General features: G+C 45.0%; 1 protein-coding gene across 1 annotated transcript in view; it reads left to right on the plus strand.

The window, feature by feature from the left end:
* Positions 1-1,837: 1,837 nt before the first annotated feature.
* LOC144806161 (NACHT, LRR and PYD domains-containing protein 3-like) overlaps positions 1,838-19,409 on the plus strand; it is a 210,935-nt gene continuing 193,363 nt past the window's right edge. Inside the window, exon 1 of the mRNA XM_078672585.1 lies at positions 1,838-1,974. Coding sequence (XP_078528711.1) covers positions 1,838-1,974 — 137 coding nt within the window. The remainder of the gene's footprint in view (positions 1,975-19,409) is intronic.

Raw genomic sequence — 19,409 nt, forward strand, 5'->3', positions numbered from 1 at the left:
GAATGAGTTGACCCACTGGACAGTATCAGAGCCTTCTGTTCCTTCCGGAACTCCCACAATTCTCAGATTTGATCTTCGAGAGTGATTTTCAAGCTCCTCGAGCTTGTTCTCCATGATGATCCTCTTCTTTACTGCTTCCTTGGCACCCTCCGAGGCTAGATTCATACGATCCTCGAGGATAGAAATCCTCCCCTCTGCCTCTTGAATCCTGCTCGGGAGCACCATGTATAGCTCTTCAAATTTATCCATCCTAGCATGGAGAGCGGCTATCTCAGTTTGCTGATTGTTCTTAATTTCCCGAATTTCATCTAGGATCAGATTTAACATTTCACGGATATCTAGCTGATATCTTACTTCCGTGGGTATACTAGCAATTTCTGCCGCTTCTGCTCCTGATGTTTCATTCTGTGGGGTCTCCCCTTCCATGGCTGACTCCTCCCTTGCCAGGTGGGGGGTTTGTGGGGTTTGGGGTCCAGATATCAAAAGAGCTTCAGAGCTTAGGCCCCCCCCCTCCAATAGAGCAGAGTCTCTAGAATCAGCAATGTCAATAGAAACAATAGAAGATTGTGGAGGAAGTGGTGGCACTAGAGATTTTGGGGATACCTTCTTGGCAAAAAGAGGGAAGTGTCTCAGTTCCTTTGCTCCATTAGCTCCATTTGCACCATTATCACTCTTCCTTCTTTCCTCCGTTAGCTGCGATGGTGTTGAGATTGAGACTAAGACCTGGGTGGGGGTAGGAGTGGGGTTCTGTTCTTGAGCCCCTGCCTGAGGTTGCACCAGAGAGCCCAGACTTTTACGCCCCTCTACGGTTACTCTCAAGTGATCTTCATCATGGAGGGAGGGAGAGAGGGGGAGAGGGTGGGAGGGAGGGAGGGAGGGGGAGGAGAAAGTATGTTCGCCCTCCGAGGACTCCGGCGTAGTATCTTCAGCAGAGTTACCCTCTCTAATCTTATCTTTCCCTTTCTCTTCTTCAGCTTTGGCTGCCTTACGTGCTGCTTTCTTGGCTTTAGCTAGTCGTGTCCTTGCCTTTGAGCGGGCGGCCATTTCGACTTTGCTTAATTTAACCACCTCCTCTCCCGCTCCCTCTTTCATGGGTTTGCCCATTGTGGTCTCTCCTTTACACCTTCCTTACACCCTTTTTTACCTTTACTGCAGGATTACAAGGTTATTTCTGTTTCAGGTTGGAGAGAGAAGAAAAAAAAGAAAAAAAAGTCCTCGCCGGGTTTTGGCGGAACCCGGGTGATGCACTCTGGTCCTGATCCAGAGATCAAGTGGTCTAGCCGGTTTGGGAGTAGCCGCTGACCATAACAAGTCCACAAAATCACCCCAGCCACCACCTCAGACAGCTGCTCATTTTCAGAGGCAGAAGACAGAAAATGTACTCGAGTTTAAGCTAATAGCTTAAAAACAATGCTGCTCCATAGACCACAGTCCGGAAAAGAAAAAGCTGCAGCAGCAACTTTGTTTTTTTTTTTTAACCTCCTCCAAGTCCTCCTCCAAGCCCCCAAAGCGTTTTTGCAGATCAATCACTCTGTCACTCTGTCTGACCTTAACCTGGGAGCTCCGGTTGATGACAGATGGCTGGAGGCTGGATCGACGCTTTAACACGGTGTTTTCTCTTAACAAAGCAGCGTTGCGTTCATCTTTTCGCCCATGTCCGATATTTTATGTGGCAAAATCCCTCTGCCACTGCCTGGATTACGAGCGGATTTTTTTCGAGCAGGAGAGCTCAGCTAGCGTCTCGTCTCACTATCGCCATTAAGGGGTGGAGTCCAGCCTTCAGGTCACGGGAGACTACGCAGAGGCGTGGTTCTCTGCAGCCTCCATCCCAAACTATATGCGCCCATACTCCAACACTTTTAAACATTACGTTGGAGTTTTGACCAAGTTTGATTTTCCAGACATCATTGAGAGATTCTGGGAAGACAGTCAGTTGAAGAAGCTGGAGGTTGCTGTACACGTGCGATCAATTAGGTGAGAGCAATTTCACAACAATCACAGACAAGTGGCCGCATGTATCAGACTGATCAAACTCGCAATATTCTGATCACAAATTCATCATTATAATATTAATATGCAACAAAATATCACGTCTATTATGTGATGATCACTGTTAGAAATGGGATCCTCGGCTGGCCAAGGCTCACGCCAAAACCAGTCAGAGACCACCACTCTAAGTCAGGGCAAGGGAGTTACACACCAAGATAACCCCTGCTCACCCCCTTGGTAACGTGACACGAGCAGTAAGGCTAAACCCGGAGGCGATGTGAGTTAAGCGTTAACCTTTTTATGCACGCACCCCCAGCAACAACATCCAAGGCCCACCACAAAGGAAACTCCACAGAAGGTTATGTATAAAAATAGCCTTTGTATTACACCAAAACACACATTAGATAAAAACACACTCTTTACAATGTGCCAACAGGCACGGGCAGAATTTACAGGGGATATATGTACAGGACAGGGCCACATGGACCACTGTCAGGAATATGCACTTTTAGGTTTGGAAATAGCACTTGTAGAACATAGAATAATTACTTTAGCACCAAATAGAAAATAGAGCACACAACCAGTAACTACTGGTAACAAGTAAGTACCACCTACGCAACCCTAGCCACCTTAGGAGAATATTATCCAGGGAATTAGGAACATCACCTTTGTATCACAATACATTTAGGGGTATAGTAGACTTGAACACATTACACAACCGGGGCCGCTCAAAGCGAAAGGAAACTTCCCCCTTAAAGGTGGAGCCTCACTGGCTCTTGCTGCGGAATGCCCCCGGAGCCCTTACACGGAGAGAGCATACTGGGGGGGGGTGGGCACTGGCAATGTGCCCCGACGCCCCCCTCTGCTACAACAACACCGGGCCCCACTTATCGGTTTGCGAGGACTCCTCTGGGTCACACAGGGCTCGCACCGCAGCTGCCGGAGCCCTGCCTCTCGGAGTCCTTCCGACGGTGTCAGGCGGACGTCGCGGGGCTCTCTGCTTCTGCCGGCGCTGCGGCACTTGTCAGGACGTCCTGGGAGGCGGGGTAGGCTCCCGTGCTCCCTCTCACCGGCCACTTCCTTCTTCACCCAGGAGCGCGGGGTCGGCTCCCGTCCACTTCCGGGTCTGGGCAAGCACTTCAGGGTCGCGGCTGCAGCCAATGGCAGCACGGCCCTGGGTTGTGGAGGCGGGACAGCGCCTCAGAGGATTCTCGGCCTGCGGCGGTTATTTTCCTTCACCAGTGCAGGGTGGGCACCTGCGAATTAACCCCTACAGCGGGGCACGCACCACATTTAGGGCCATGAAAGAAATAGCGGCCAGGTCCCTGGGGGGGTGGGCCCCTGCCAGGGGACTTAAAATATCGGCGAAAAGCGGCAAATAAGCGGGGTGGCTCCCGCACTGCAAGATTCACAAAAAGGGGGGATCCCCACGCCGGGGAATCCCTCGAGGGAGGAAGGAGTACTGCACCGGCTGCTAGGGGGCAAATCCAGCGCTCCCAGGCGCTGTAAGGCTCCAGCAAAGTTCAGGCCCCCAAAGTCCAGCAAGAGTCTTTCAGGAGGTGGGGGAGCAAGGCTGGGCCCAGAGCCAGCTCACAGGGTCCTACTAGGCAGGGAGGCAATCCCCAGTGGTGGTCCTCCTGGTGCCCAGAAACAGCAGCCCCCCTTTGGAATGGATTCAAGAAGAGAATATTTTGTATGGGGACACAGCCTCTTTTTATACAGTAAAATCCTTTGTCTGTGTGCAGGGTGGGGGAAGAACCAGTCGCAGCTGGTTTTGGAGCACCTTGTTTTCCTCAGCCACCCTTTCCATTCACCAGGCAGGCTAGGGTCATCAGTCGCACCACAGGGGGTGGAGCCAGCATTGTGTGGGGAAAGCCCAGCCCTATTCAGGTCCCAGGTGCACCACTCCCTCACATCACACATGCTAATCTCACACTCACCACCGGGGCAGACCCATCATAACTCATGGAGCCTGGCACACCAGCCAGCTCCAGCCAATCACAAGCCAGCACATTCACTGCACAGACAGGCACACTTCTAGAAGGGGCACTTCCATATTAGACACAAACACGCTGCACACATCATTGCGCAGCATTCAATCACACGAGTCTGCGCATACCAGACTCGAGCCTGCACACCCCACGCATCAGGAACTACCAGGGACACATACATTCCCCATGCATTCCTATGGGAGGGCAAGCCTATCTCATCACAGGCACTCGGAGTGCGCACGCACTTTCCACTGGGACATAGTAAAAGTGTGCAGAAACCAAAAATCACCATCCCCAGGTCACATACAAAAAGCAAAAAAAGTTCAGGGGTGAACCTGCCAGAAGGGCCAGGTCCAACAATCATCATATGTCTGTCTCCAGTTACCCACAACAGGCCCCCACCCAACCACCTCATAGTTTCAAATTTGAGCCAGCCTGTACACACACAGCAACATCGCATATCCAAATCAAGTAAAATCAACGCATTCTTTGTGTAGCCTAGATTTGTATTGGTTAGCTAAAGGGACTGGTTGGGTCTTTGAAGATTGAGAAGCAGAAAGCAAGGCAGTGTGGACTCAGCAAACAAATGTTGCTAAGTATTGGAAGGGAATGAAAAAATCACCTTCACAAACAAAATGATCCCCCGTCATTAGCCACCAACACTGTAAATCATATCATACACAACTAAGTTAAATAGTTATAGTAGAACAAAGACCGAGTGTCGCTGCCTGCCACTACGTGAATCATCTCAACACACTCACAAGCAACAATCACTCATAATATATATCATACTTTGGTGCGTGCAATACATGCAATCCACCTGGTGAAATTCAAGCGCGGTGACGGTGGTACATTGTCAATTTTTTGTTTCACGAAACAGACATTGGCCAATCTCGTAAATGTCATGATACACAGTTAGACTGCGTGGTTGGCCCCAGTTTTCTGGCATGATGGGCTCCTATGCATAAAACGCCCTCCCTTTGACCAGCGCCCCAGCACCTGTATTTTATATGTGTGAAGTTGTGCTGTGCAGGGAACACGCTTGTTTTTATAATGCATACTTTCTATTGTTTTACACTTTTGTCTGTTTACTTCTTGTCTTTACTATTGCACTGTGTGTCAGAAAACTCTACTATTTACCCCCCGCACTGCGTGCCTGTAATGGTTACTTGCTAGGCGTATTTTTGCACCCAACACTGCATGCCTGTAATGGGTGCTTGAACACCCGCAGAAGTGCTGATATCCGGTGACCCCGTGGGTGCTCTCGGTGGCCATCTTGGATGTAGTTTTCCTACATGAACCACACTAGAATAGCCAGAAACCTCTTTGCCTTCAGAGTTCCAGAGAGGCAACACCCCCATGTTGAGGGAGCACCGAAAGCCCTACATTTGCCTGTCATCACCCAGGAACAGCAGAGTGGCTGCTCAGGTCCTCCTGAAGACCCACATTGTGATCTGGAAGAAAATCGCTATAATCACTACTTGGCCTTCTGAACTTGCATCAACCCCTTGCACGACATCTGTCATATTCACTGCTCGACCTTCCTGAAAATCTGAAAAACGAAACAAAAACTACACGTAAAGGTACCCAATGCATGCATGCATGCAAACGCATGCTGCAAATCACATTTTGTGTGAGTGACTTCAACCATACAAACCCTATTTCAACAGGCGTGCCCTAGTACAGTCAATAACTTGAAGCTTTGGCATGTGGCATACGTGAATAATAGCTTGGAACCTTTGGAATTAATGACTTGATGTTCTTTCTGAACGTTTCTTGTTTAAACTGTACTACCAATCCTGGTTCTAAGGGACATGTAAAGCTATGCCACCTGTGAGTCAAGGACCCCCACAGGTCTGAGAAGGTCTGAGAATCATCGGACATGTGGTGTCAAAAAAGCAATACTGTGTGTTACGTTAATGACTTAAAGTTGTTTTTGCATCTATATAAGCACCATTCCTTGTACAAATAGCTATGTTGTGTCATAGTAGATTGCACATTTACGAGTTATTCAACAACATTCCTCCGTAGACTAAACTAAACGGACAGGGTCCTAGGACCTTGTAACGGACTTCACAATGGATTTAGTTGTTTGCAGGCAGGTAGGATACTAGACCCTACTCACAACACAGTAAATACACTCGATGGTGGATACATTACAATGCAAAAAATAAGTTAAGTCACTATTAGCTCTTCCTTTTTGATTTGACAACTATAGAGCAGGAGCCTTATATATGTATAGGTTACCTAGGCAGCATAAAACTAAGGGGAGGTCCTGGCACATACCAGCATGCACAATGACTAATATGGGTGTACAAAATTTTCTTGCTCAACAAAGTGTGAGGAGATACATTTCTCCTTACATCAGCAAGAATAGCCTGACAGTTCTATACTAGGAGCAGGTGCATTCTATAAGCTAGGCCTTTCTGAGCATGTGCAAGGCTCTGGAAGAGGTAGAAAGCACATGGCAAGAACATGGCTAACTAAGATGGCTGCCAAGTACAAAATGGCTTTCAGCTCATGCTAACAGACATTCCTATGATCTAGTAGGAACATAGAAAGTATTTTGCACATTTATTCTCATCAATTTATGAATATCCTAATTAATTACTTAGGTGGGCATTTTTCATTCTAAACATTTCATTAAGTGGGTATATATAAGGTGTAAACAGGAGTACAAAGGGAACAGAGCATTGGGTCATAATTAACATACAGATAGCAGGAGAGAGTAATGACTATTAACACAAACAGAATTATCAATATTTTCCAGCCCTAAGCAAATCCTCGAACCATCTAGTCCAATTCTATGTAAAAAACATGTTCAGGGCTCCTATGCATTTCAGTGACCATCCATTGCAATTTCAGAATAGCCAACAGCACATATCTAATAACAACCGTCGCCAGTGTTCCTTTTATGAGGGCTAGAATATCAATTAATGTACTTTTAGGAGGAGGGCAAAGTAACATTGCTAACAAAAAGAAGTCCTTGGGAAATTGAAGCCGCTGTACAACCAAGCCAGAGGGGAGTCTTCTCCCTGTGTCCGTTTGAGCCTCACAGGCAGGCTCTTGTAGTTCCCACGGTGGAGCTGCACAACTGCAAATCAGGAATCACAGCCAAGTTTAAGAAGGAAAAGAAGTTTTTATTTCAGGATAGGGCAATCACCCCCAACCCCCCCATCCCCTGGGAAAATGCCCTAAACTATCCGGTCCAGTGTCTCAGGCAGTTCGCCAGTTTTCTTCACTTCAAAATAACAGGCACCAGAGACACAGCACCTGTACCCTAAACTCAAGTCCTTCCTTAACTCCTGTAATGCTCTGCTGGTGCACTGCTCTTTTGTTGGGGCCACAAATTGTATCCAGTGTGCCCAGGTATCTCTTGATCAACAAACAAAGGTGCAAACTTGCATTCACTTTGGGACCAGGATTCAGAGGCCTGATGCTGGGATCTCTGAAGCAACCCTTGTTCCAAAAGGGGTCACCTCAAGCAAAGCTTCCTCGCCATTCTGGTTGGTCTGTGACTCTCAGCTGGGCATCAAAAACTTGATGCACGATTTCTCCTTTCTGATTTGTGACCCCGTCTTTCACCCAAGACAGTGGCAGGGGTACAGAATTACCATCCCAGGTCTTCTGCCTTCACTGAGTTCCTAGTTGCCAGCAACACCTGTGTTGGTTACCTTCACCTTGACTTCAAGCTGGACTGGTGATGACTCCACAGGCTGGATCTGATGCCCGGGCCCCTCTGGAAATGGTTGTAGGGCAGCAAATATCTATTGGTGGACAGAACAAAATGTCTTTAGACAAGGCACAGAAATAATCTATCAACACAGAGGAAAGCCTCAGAATACTTCCTAGTCTTGGGGGCACCCCATACATTAGCAAGGCATCTAAGAACTACTTCATCTATCTGTGAGTAAAATAAAACCTGGACCTATTACACTATTTGAAGCAGCTATGGAAGTCTGTGTTCGTTGACTAAATTCGGAGGAAAAGAGAAAATCAATACAGACACACTCTGAATCCTTACATTTGTGTATTCCTACATTATTCATCTGAAGAACCTCAAGAAAAAAGGAAATGTTCTACACTTTTACTCATAGACTTTGCATTACTTGTACTGGACTGCAGACAATTCTAAAATCATTTTTATTCCATAAAAACACCTACAGTGTATGCTTAGGACCATGCTCTCATGTTATAGGTGCAGCAGGAAAATCTAAAACTGCTAAATTAACAGGGATTCTTATTACATAAAGAACTAAAAACTTCAACATAGTGGGTGCATACATTTCTCCGGCAGAACATGTTGTGACAAACAAAGTCCTATAAAACAATATTTTCTTCAATTTTTTTTACTGAGTATCACTTGGGCGTCTTTCCTGCATTCTACTTTTCATGATCCAAACTATGCAACATCAGCTCGAATAAGGACTGCCAGTTTATTTGCACTGACTAGCTAATAATAATGTTATCACCTGGGAATTTTAGAACAAAAACCACCCACATCTAGTTCCCCTTAAAGATCAAATAAGGGAACAGCAATCTAGACTACTCATCCTTTCATAAAAACATCAGACAGGAAGGCCAGTAACATACCATATTTATTTATTGATTTTATTACTTTCAACAAGTTTTAAAACAGTATTACTGAATAGCCAATTAAATGTCTCATTACTATTTCATAGACCGCTTAGACAGGCTCAAAAGAGATTGAGAAAAAGAGAGAGAAAACATACATTTGCCTACCCTTAATTTGTAGAGGAGCTAGCCTCCTTCCCCCATTCCGACAGTAGGAAAACCTTAAACAGGTTTCACTTCTGTCGACACTATCTACTTCTATTCGTGGCAGCTCGGCACCAATACACTTGCAGAAGGTAAATAGCACATTTAGCTAGCTAGAAAATATTAATAACCAGCTACCAATTCCTTTAGCAACTGTAGTAGTTGTAAAATGAGGGTGAATGAATTCAAAACAAATCCCATGGCCTCCTTATCTCAGCCCTTGCACAGTAATCTTTAAACTAAAAACATTATTTGTATATACATGGCAGAGCTATGCTCTTAATCAGAGCCCTCATATAACATTATATTTCCTTCTGTTCATATGAGTTGCTTTTGTCAAGAATAGTAAGCAAAACTTCTCTTTCTCTCCCTGCACTGCCATCTCGTCTTTCAAAAAGTTTCCGAGGTCAAAGTGTCAAAGAAAACCTTGCTCTGCTAAATGCAGAACTCGACCTTTAACCCTTACCAGCAGTCCTATTTTGTGCAAGGCTTTCCATGCGGTTTTCCAATTCAAAGCAACTATGAAGAATCACAGCTGAAAGGCAGTCCTGTTCATGCCTGTTTGCCAGTAATTTAGAGGTACGCTTAATAACTTCTGCTGGTTTCTATATTTAGTTTCATTTGTGTGCATTGTGCGGTGTGCTTTTTCAGCAGTATAGAGGTCAGCGGTTCATTCTATACCTACATGTGTGCATTTACTGAAGCCTGAGATCAGCTTGAAACCTGCTCTGAGTGGCTATTAAACCGTGAATTTTGCCCCATTTTGACTTTGGTGTTAGGGGCACTTAAAAAGGGATAACCTACAATGTTTTGGAATATTAGTCATTTCCAGAGTGTCCTCTACATATCCCAGAGATGGGGGATCAGAAATGTATAAGGTACACTCTTATAACAAGCATTGGCATAGCCAATAGGTCTCGCCTTTGGGACCTAATAAGTGTTTAGCCATGCAGCATATAATCGTGGGTGCAATGCCACCAGGGATTTGATAGCTATACAAATACTATATACTGGGTCTTGCAGTCTTGTTCTAGGTTTCCCTACAGTAATAGCACATAGATAAATTAATTTAGGGCTTTTAAAGGAATGAAAAACTTGGGGGTTTCTCAAGGGGTTATGGCCTATATAATTAAGGTTCTGACTTAAAAACACCTAAGCTAAAAACTTGTGCTTAGCATAGTAAGCCTCCTGACTGGTATTTTGCATTTTCTATTAATGCATTCAGATATATAATACAGCAAGTAACATTGGGCCATATTATCAAGAACTGCTTTAGTGGCAGGAAACAGCAGCTAAAGCGGCGATAAGAGGCTTGATAATATGCCCTTGTGAATTTCTATAGAAGCCCAGGTTCTGCAGCATGTGAATGTGCAGTATAAAAGGTGACTTTGGTCTGAAAGCACAGATTATCAGTAAAAGACTGTTGTAGAAGGAGTGGGACCCCACACAGGAGCCCCATGAACCTCACACATTAGCAGCATGATGGGGAGAAGGGGTGTTTCACTGGGTGTAAAATACTACTTTTAAAATGCATTTTGTCTCACTTTTGATGGAGATACTAGTCTCTAAAAAGTAGTTCCTTAATACTTCTGCAAGGTCATTTATATGATGAAGCAGTGAGAAAATAGAACAAATGAAACAATCTATCATGAACGAAAATATGAATGGAAAGAAGGATGGAGCGAAGGATGAATGTATGAAGAGAAGGATGGAAGGATGATGGAAGAATTGATGGGTGTGTGGGTCTATGGATTGATGGATTGTTGGTTGGATAGAGATGGGTGAATGGATGGATGGATGAAGAGAAGGAATGATGGATATGGAAAGGAAGGAACAATAGATGTCTAAAATTTTTGAGGAAGGGCACCCTTTGCTAGATTGAGATGGGGAAGGGTGGAGAGACAGGCAGTCAGCTGGACTGTCAAAGGCACAGAATCAGAGGTAAAAAGGTTAGGAACAGTCTGCAGGTCAGAGGCTGCGACCATTCCTTGCTCGCTCTCTTCTCAGACGTCATGTGCCATTTGGTGTAGTTATGGACATCACGCTGTCAGGGAAAATGCAGGCCAGGAGTGGCCGGAGCTAAGCAACATCTTGCTCCCAAGCCACAGTTTGTAAACCCCTCAATGAAAGTTTATGGCCTACAGTAAACCAGGATAAATAGGTGAGGCAATATAAAGTAGTCCACTTCAAACAAGCATAACTCCGGAAGATGGGCAGGCTTGTGATGCTTAAAAAGAAAGGAAAAAAATCTAACTAAGACCGCAGACTAGCCTTCTTCTTGAACCTGCATTAAACCAGTACTTTATGAAAGTACAGAACTCTTAATATAAAAACAAAACAAGACATTTTTGGTCTAATGCAAGAAGCAAATACACCAACGCTCACACTGAGACAGATTAGATATCCTAGTCTCATGTAATCTACAATGAATGCTATATCCCCAAACAAGGTTGTGATCATTCCACTAGTCCCGCGCACTGCTCAAGAAGGTTGCGGAAAACCCCCCTTCAAAACATAAGGAAAAAAGGGCATAGTGATGTGAGATAATTGCAAGTAATGGACAATGGGAGTACCAACACAAGGAATTTAACTGTCTGGAAAACAAGAATGCCTAATCTTTGCATTCCATTTTAATATTTGTAGTCACATTTTTGGATAAAACTCTTAGTGTTTTGTTGCAGCGAAAAATCACAGAAAAAAAGAATATATACAATGGTATGGCAGATCTTACCAACTAAACCCACTGCTATTTAAATCCAGGATGACGTACAAAAAAGTGAGGTTAAGAAAACAGACTCACAGGGCAATAGCTTTGTTTTACAGACCACAAACATCACCCATTCTAAAGGGAGCAGCAAATTCATGTTTCTGGGCCATAAAGTGTTTGCCAGTGGTAATTCAATGTGATGGCATGCACAGCTGGATGTGATAGGGAGAAGACATTTTAAATTAACCGCGACCTTTGTTAAGACATGAACGTACCCCACAGTATGTGCGGTGTGAGAAGCAATTGAGAATACGGGGCAGATAGCAGTTTTAGTGCTCCACCCTCTGCCGGTTGACTGTCTATGGTAGCCCTACAAACAGCATCAGAAAACAAGCCTTGTCTGCCTAGCGCTATTGCCTTCTTGCTGGACATTGATCATGTGCCTGTGCGTTCAGAATGACAGTGCTTCTGTTCCTTTTGGGGTATTCACGTGATAGGCTTGTGGTGGGGAGGAGAAGAGTGGAATTAAAAATGTGTTTTAGAAGAAGACTTTGACGCACGCTCTTGTCTCCCTCCTCCCGCACTACTCAGTTGCTGACAGTGTGAGAGCGACATGGGTGCATGTGCAGGAGACAAAGCCCTAGGAGCAGCTTCAACATGGGAGAAACACTAAGCTTCAGCACAGTGCATAAATAAACAGACCCAGGGCGCATGCAGGAGGACACTGTAATGCCGCAAGGCAATAAAAAACCAAAAAAGCATAAATAAACAGACACAGGGCGCATGCAGGAGGACACTGCAATGCCGCACGGCAATAAAAAAACAAAAAAGCATAAATGAACAGACACAGGGCACATGGAGGAGGACACTGTAACACTCTGCAGCAATACAAAAAACAAGCATTGGCCACGAAAGTCATCGCGATCACGATCGCTGTTAAGGGGAAAGTGATCGCGACGACGGGCTACAACATGCAAGTGATGCGCGCGCAAGCGCACGTTCTATCAAGCTGGTCGCCCCTTCGGGAGCACTTCCCAAAGCCTCTACTAAATGTCCCTCCGACAGCGCATGCGCGCTGACTCATCGAGACCTAAAAATTAGTTTTGTACGCCTGGGTGAAGTGACTTTTTCCATTTTAGTTTCCCCCATTCCGGTAAAACGATTCTTAAATTAAACTTTGATGCTAGGAGTTTACAGTATGATAATTATTAGGCTTTATAGAGATTAAAAAACAAATTTAGAGCACTTATTTTTAATGAACATTTTTTCATATAATCAAAATTCCCCTTTTTCATAATTTCTTTTCTTTATTAACACCAACCCTGTTGATGATTGCACATATGAAAAGCAATGTTCATTCCCACTTCTCTTCACAATGTATTCATTTATAACCCTAAGCACAGAAGCCTTACTGGAAACATGAAAATTCTACGCCACGTGTTTAAGGACAGTTATTATTTAACATCAAAACCACGGATGTGCTTAATTAAATTGGCATTAAGAAAGGAAAATCCCTACTTTAAAATTTGTGTCTGTTATCCTAAATAAAGAAACTGTTTTTTTGTAACTTTTAAAATTATTCTGTAATGCAGGCTTTTATACCAGGTTTATACTAACTTAAAGTCTAGTTGACTCAGCAGTTTCCTTGTGGCTTGCGGTCAGGAATAGCCATGTGCTATTGACGCAGCTGTTGCTGTGACCAGCAGGTGTCAAATTCTCACGCCTTTCAACTCAGCACAAATCTATCATTCTGTAATGCTGTGTTTATTTCAGCAACAACCAATTCATTCAGATGGTATGAATGCCTTTTAATATCTAATTCAATGTATCTAAGGAAAATTCTGTAACTTTTGCATTTTAGTCCTAATTATTGCAAATCAAACAATTTAGTTTTTTCCCTTCCTTTCAAGGAGGCCTATTTTAATCCTGTTGAATGTGAATTCTATTTTATCTGTAGCATTGTTGCAATTTGCACATATCTATAGTGGCTTACTTTGTCAATTTTAATTATAGCGTGCAGCTATTTAGCATATGTTACATAATTAATTTCTGGATATTTATTTAATATGTAACTAATTAAATAACATTTTGTATAACAGAATTATGACAACAAAAAAAAACACATTGAGCTCATTCCAGACATTTACAGAAGGTGGCCATACACCTCAGAACACACAATACAACGCGCTTAAGGCTAGCAATCCTTACATAAAGAGCACAATCGATATTTACTCACACAATTACCACCGATGTCAAACCACAAACCACATAGACATTTAAACACACGATTAACCCACAAATCAACACTTAGGACACAAACAAAAGACAGCCCACAATCTGTACTTAAACCAAACAATTTGTAAATACTAATTGTAAGTCATATTTACAAGAAAAGCTTCTCAAAAGTAGTCCAAAAGGCTGCACAAAAAAACAGCCCAAAAACAGTTCCATGTTTAAGAAGCCAAAATACACCAAATTTGCTAGTTTTAGCTGGTAGAACACTCAAAAAGCGCTCTGCATATCTCCACTTATAAAAGTTTAAAGTGCACAAATCAGGATCCTTTTTTATGTACATATTTAATTCTATGGGGTATGTAGTCACCAAGGAAGAAATACGTTTTTATATCTAAACCTATTTAAGTATCCCATCTAGGGGAGCCGGCTGATTCCATTCTAGTTCCATAATGGTACCTCCAAAAAATCAACACATTTTACGATGTGTGCTAAGAACAGGCATGCAAAAAATATTGCAGAATATTCACTATTATGCGCAAAGTAGCACTTACCTCAATGTGTGCCGTTCAAGTTTTATAAAAAGTAGAGAAAAATCTTCTCATTACCTGTCTATATAAATTACAATTCATATATATCCAAATTCCAAATATTTGCCAATTTCCATACAATTCTAAAACCAAAAAGCGTTGCAACAAACGACCTTTCTAAGCACAAATCTCCAACCTCTCACTGCCAAGTTCTGAATGACCTAAGTATCGTTTAGAATACTCACGCCAAAAGGGTTCTCAGTGTGCCTGGGCGGTAAATTCGGTTTCGCTTGCGGAATTTGGGTGATTTCGCTTTCCGCAGAGAACGCGTAGTTGCCAAAATTCTGCGATCCGCGGCTTCACAGAATTTTTGCTTGTTTGCGCTTTCAAAATGCGTGTTCGCAAGATATTTCTCCCTGAGCACGCAAACAGCGTTCGCAAACTGGAAAAAAGCAAACTGGAAAAAAGCATTGCGAACACGCGGAAAAAGCAATTCCGTGTGTTTGCAGAACTTTTGCGTACTCGTGGAGGTTTTATGCCGTTTTGCGGAGCTTTGCGTTGCGCAACTACGCAAATTCCTCCCCTAGTTCTCAGTCAGGAGCGGTAAATATTTGGAGGATCAAATCAGGAAGACCAGAAATATACTGGGCTGCAAGACAGAGAATCTCCAGAATCTCTGTGGACAGGGTATCTCCTTAGTAATGTCCGGCCTGTCCTCCTCAGTAGATTCCTGCCTCCTGTCAAGACCACTCCCTTGGATAACCGCTTCTCTGAAGAGGTCCACGTCAGGCGCCATTTGAAGAAATATAAACCTCCTATAGGTGTTCACTGATTCACCTAGTCCTTTTAACCAACAAAGAAGAAATTGGCACAGAAGCTGTAATGTTATTTCACATAAATTTGTAACGTGCACAGCTACTCATGAGTATCCTGGCGCGGAGCCTAGTGGGGAGAGAGGGAGGGTGAAATGCTAGCCGGAGAATAGACACATTTTCAACTCCCTCCTGAACACAACTGGATCTTGGAAAGTGCGTAAAGTGAGGGGAAAAGTGTTCCAGGCCGCCGCCGTCCTCACTTTAAAGGAGCTGCCCCCTAGTCTCTGAAACTTAAAACGGGGGATCAGAGCATAGCAGAGGGACGAGGACCGCAAAGCACGTGCAGGGACATCAAAGGAAAAGCGCCTCTGTAGATAGAGAGGACCACAATCATGCAGGGCCAAAGTCAAGGATTTAAATTTCACTTTCTCCCTCAAAGGGAGCCAGTGAAGAGAGCGTATCTCCTGCCGGACACTGTTACCAGCTGGAATGGCCAACAAAAGTCTGGCTGCTGTTTTCTGAACCACCTGCAGTTTTTTCAACAGGTACCCAGGAACACCAGCATAAAGGGCATTGGCATAATCCAGCCTAGACAGGATCAGCGCGCAGGTAACAGTTTTCCTCGCTGCTAGAGGGAGGAGGGGGAAGAATCTTCTGAGGGTTTTAAGTTGGCCAAAACAACATACAGCCAGCTTGTTGATGTGAGTCGAAAAAGAGAGACGTTCATCAAACCATACCCCCAGGTATTTTACTGCATTTCCTGATGGGGTCGGAGAAGGAAACCCAGGATGCCAAAGGTCCTCTCTAAAATTGGGGGGGAATTTGCCAAAGAGCAGAACCTCCAATTTTTCTTTATTCCATTTCAGCTGTGCCTCAGCCAACCATTTCAAAATGGAGGACAGGCAGAGATGTACCAGTAGAACCATGTCTATATCTGGGTATCATCTGCATATGCCATCACCTTAGCCCCCAACTCCTCCGCCAGATAGATCAGCGGTGTAACATATATGTTAAAGAGAAGGGGGCTAAGGGAGGGACCCTGAGGGACACCCATAGATGCCGATTGAGGGGCGGAGGAGGAAGGAGAAATCCAGATCTGCTTGACAAGCTCATCCAGAAATGATCGAAACCAATCCTACACGACATCTGCCAGACCAATCTAAACCAAACGGGAAAGAAGAAGTGCGTGTGGTACCGTGTCGAACGTCGCCAAGAGGTCAAGCTAAATAAAACTGCTCTCCCGCCGGCGTCCAGACACTCCCGAATGGCTTCCGCCACCTCCACCAGCACCGTTTCTGTGCTATGTGATGCCCTGAACCCTGATTGCATAGGGTGCAGGAGCATCTCCCTTTCCACAAAGTCGGTCAACTGCTTATTGACCACCTTCTCACACATTTTCGCCATGGCAGGAAGGAGGGAGATAGGACTGTCATTCCCTGGGCAGAGGGATCCAGTGATGGATTTTTTAGAAGAGGGAGGATCTTGGCCTCTTTCCAAGCCCGTGGAACCACCCCTTTCTGGAGAGACAGATTTATAATGGTGGTTACCTTCGTGTTGATATCCTCGGCAACTGCTGCCAGTGTCCTTGCTTGACAAGGGTCCAAGGGTGAGCTTGACTTCAGTCCCTTCAGGATTTTGTAACACTCCAAAGGGTCCACCATCCTAAAAGCGGACCAGGAGGGGGCTGTACCACAGAGTGACGTTCCAAAGGTATGTCCATACTGCTAATGCAGGGAATAAATGTTGCTTGAATCGCCCAAATCTTTTCCCTAAAATAGCAGCAGAGGGTGTTACACCAGGAAGGTGAGGATAACGGCACACTTGCCTGAGCCATCGGAGGCGTGAAGCTCTGGACAATCGCAAAGATTACTTTGGAGCTGTTACTAGCTGAATCAATGCGGGCAGAGAAGAATTGCCCTTTGGCAAGCGTAACCGCTGCATAATATATTTTCTGCTGGGTTCTGAGTTTCTGCTTGTCAGCTGAGCAATAACCATTCCTCCGCTCGAGAACCTTACAGTCATGCTTCAAAGTTTTAAGAGTAGGGTTAAACAATGGCTTGGATGGTGACTCCCTCGCCAGCCTGGCTGGACTACACGGAGCCACAGTGGCTACCACCGTTGATACCAAACTGGAGAATATAAAAATAACATGTTTATTTATCTCAGATGAGGGAGATTGCGTCACACAGTACCCTCAGGTCACTGTAGGAGGCATTCTAAGGAGTACAGAGAGCAGGGGCCTTGGGTATGCATAGGTTACATAGTCAGCATAAAACCAAAGGGAGGTCCTGGCACATACCAGCATGCAAAATGACTAATATGGGTATACAAAATGTGCTTGCTCAACAAAGTGGGAGGAGAGACATTTCTCCTTACATCAGCAAGAATAGCCAGACAGTTCTATACTAGGAGCAGGTGCATTCTATAAGCTAGTCCTTTCTGAGCATGTGCAAGGCTCTGGCTAACTAAATGGCTGACAAGTACAAAATGGCTTTCAGCTCATGCTAACAGGGATCCCTGCAATATTTATCAGACATGCCAGGCACATCAGGGCATGTCCTACCTTATACATACAATGCACCCTTCCTTAGGGCCTATCTTAGGAGTGACTAATATGTAGAAAAGGGAAGGTTTAGGGACTGGCAAGTGGGTGCACTTGTCAAGTTGACATGGAAGTCACAGACTGCACACAGGCCTTGGAATGGCAGGCCAGAGTCATACTTTACAATCTGCTTCTGTGGGTGGCACAACCAGTGCTGCAAGCCAACCGGCAGCATTTGATTAACAGGCCCTGGACAAACATGGTGCACTGTACTGGGGTCTGATAAGTAAATCTAATACGCCTATCATGGAGTTACTAATCCAATACAACAATTTACCATAGGGAGCACTTTCACTTTGGCACCGAATAGCAGTGGCAAAGTGCCCAAATCATCTAGACTAGCAAAGAACATTGCAAAAATACAGGAGGCAACAGCAAAAAATGGAAGGGAGACCCACGCCAAAGGTGCCAGGTATAACATGTGTCCCCTCCAGCTGAAATATAGGGAGAACTACTCTCCCCTTGGGAGTTCTCTTCACTAAGGCTGATAAATCTGGACAGACCATCAGCATTGGCATGTTATGTTATGTTATTTTATGTTACTGTGGGTTTTGTAAAGCGCTCAGCTGCTCCGAAGAGCGTCCCGGCGCTGTAGATCATTACACAAATACCAGCAACTAACAAGACAGCCAAAGCGGCACTAAAAATCCACAAGAACAACTTACAGGGCAAAAAGATGAGTTTTAAGTCCCTTTCTAAAGGTAGACAAATTGGAGCACGTTCGCAACGTCAGGGGCAGAGTGTTCCAAAGACGGGGGCCAGGTAACTAAAAGAGCGACCTCCACAACGAATACGTCTCACTGCCGGCACGATTGCATTGGCCTGGGCAGCCGACCTCAAGGGTCTAGATGGAAGATAGAAGTTGACCCTTCGCTGCAGATAGCCAGCGCCGAAATTGTGTAGCGCCTTAAAAGCTGTGGTTAAGGTCTTAAAAGAGATGCGCTTTCGAATCGGCAGCCAATGCAGAGTAACAAGGAGATTGCTAGCCCTGGCTCTTCTGGTAAGACCAAAGATTGCCCTGGCTGCCGAATTTTGGACTACCTGCAGGTGGGTCAGCAGATATTCAGAAAGACCCAAATAAAGGATGTTGGCATAGTCCAGGTGTGAGCCTATCAAGGCCTGCACCGTTATCCTCTTGTGCTCCAAAGATAGGTACGGCAGAAACTTTCTCAACATCCTTAGGATGGCGAAGCACTTCCCCGTCAGGCCAGCTACCTGGGCCTTGAAGGAGAGGGTGTTATCAACCAGCATGCCCAGATTCTTAGCTGTAACAGAATCGCTGGCAGGGGGGAACATGGCCGAAGGCCACCAGTGCTTCCATCTCGGGTCGGCGGGACAACCAAAAAACAATATCTCGGATTTGTCTGAGTTGCATTTGAGGCCGCTTTTCCCGAACCAATCAAACACAAACTCCAGACACTTCCGGATGGCCGCTCCGTCGAAGTCACAGCCCCTGTCACAAGTGAACAGGAGCTGTGTATCATCTGCATAGGAGACGATCTGAGCCCCTAGCTCCTCTACTCGCGCCGCTAAAGGTGTCATAAAGATGTTAAAAAGAGAGGGGCTGAGTATGGAGCCCTGCGGGACCCCCACCTCAAGCTGCGGCATAGGGGCGGAGAAGGGGGAGCCCAGATCGTTTGTCTGCGGTCGGCCAAGAAAGATTGAAACCATTCGAACACCGTTCCCCTCAGGCCAATCTCCCAGAGTCTTGTCAGGAGAAGGTCGTGGGGAACAGTGTCGAAGGCCGCCGACAGATCAAGCATG

This window comes from Lissotriton helveticus (assembly GCF_964261635.1).
Source record: "Lissotriton helveticus chromosome 1_1 unlocalized genomic scaffold, aLisHel1.1 SUPER_1_unloc_50, whole genome shotgun sequence".
Lineage (NCBI taxonomy): Eukaryota > Metazoa > Chordata > Amphibia > Caudata > Salamandridae > Lissotriton > Lissotriton helveticus.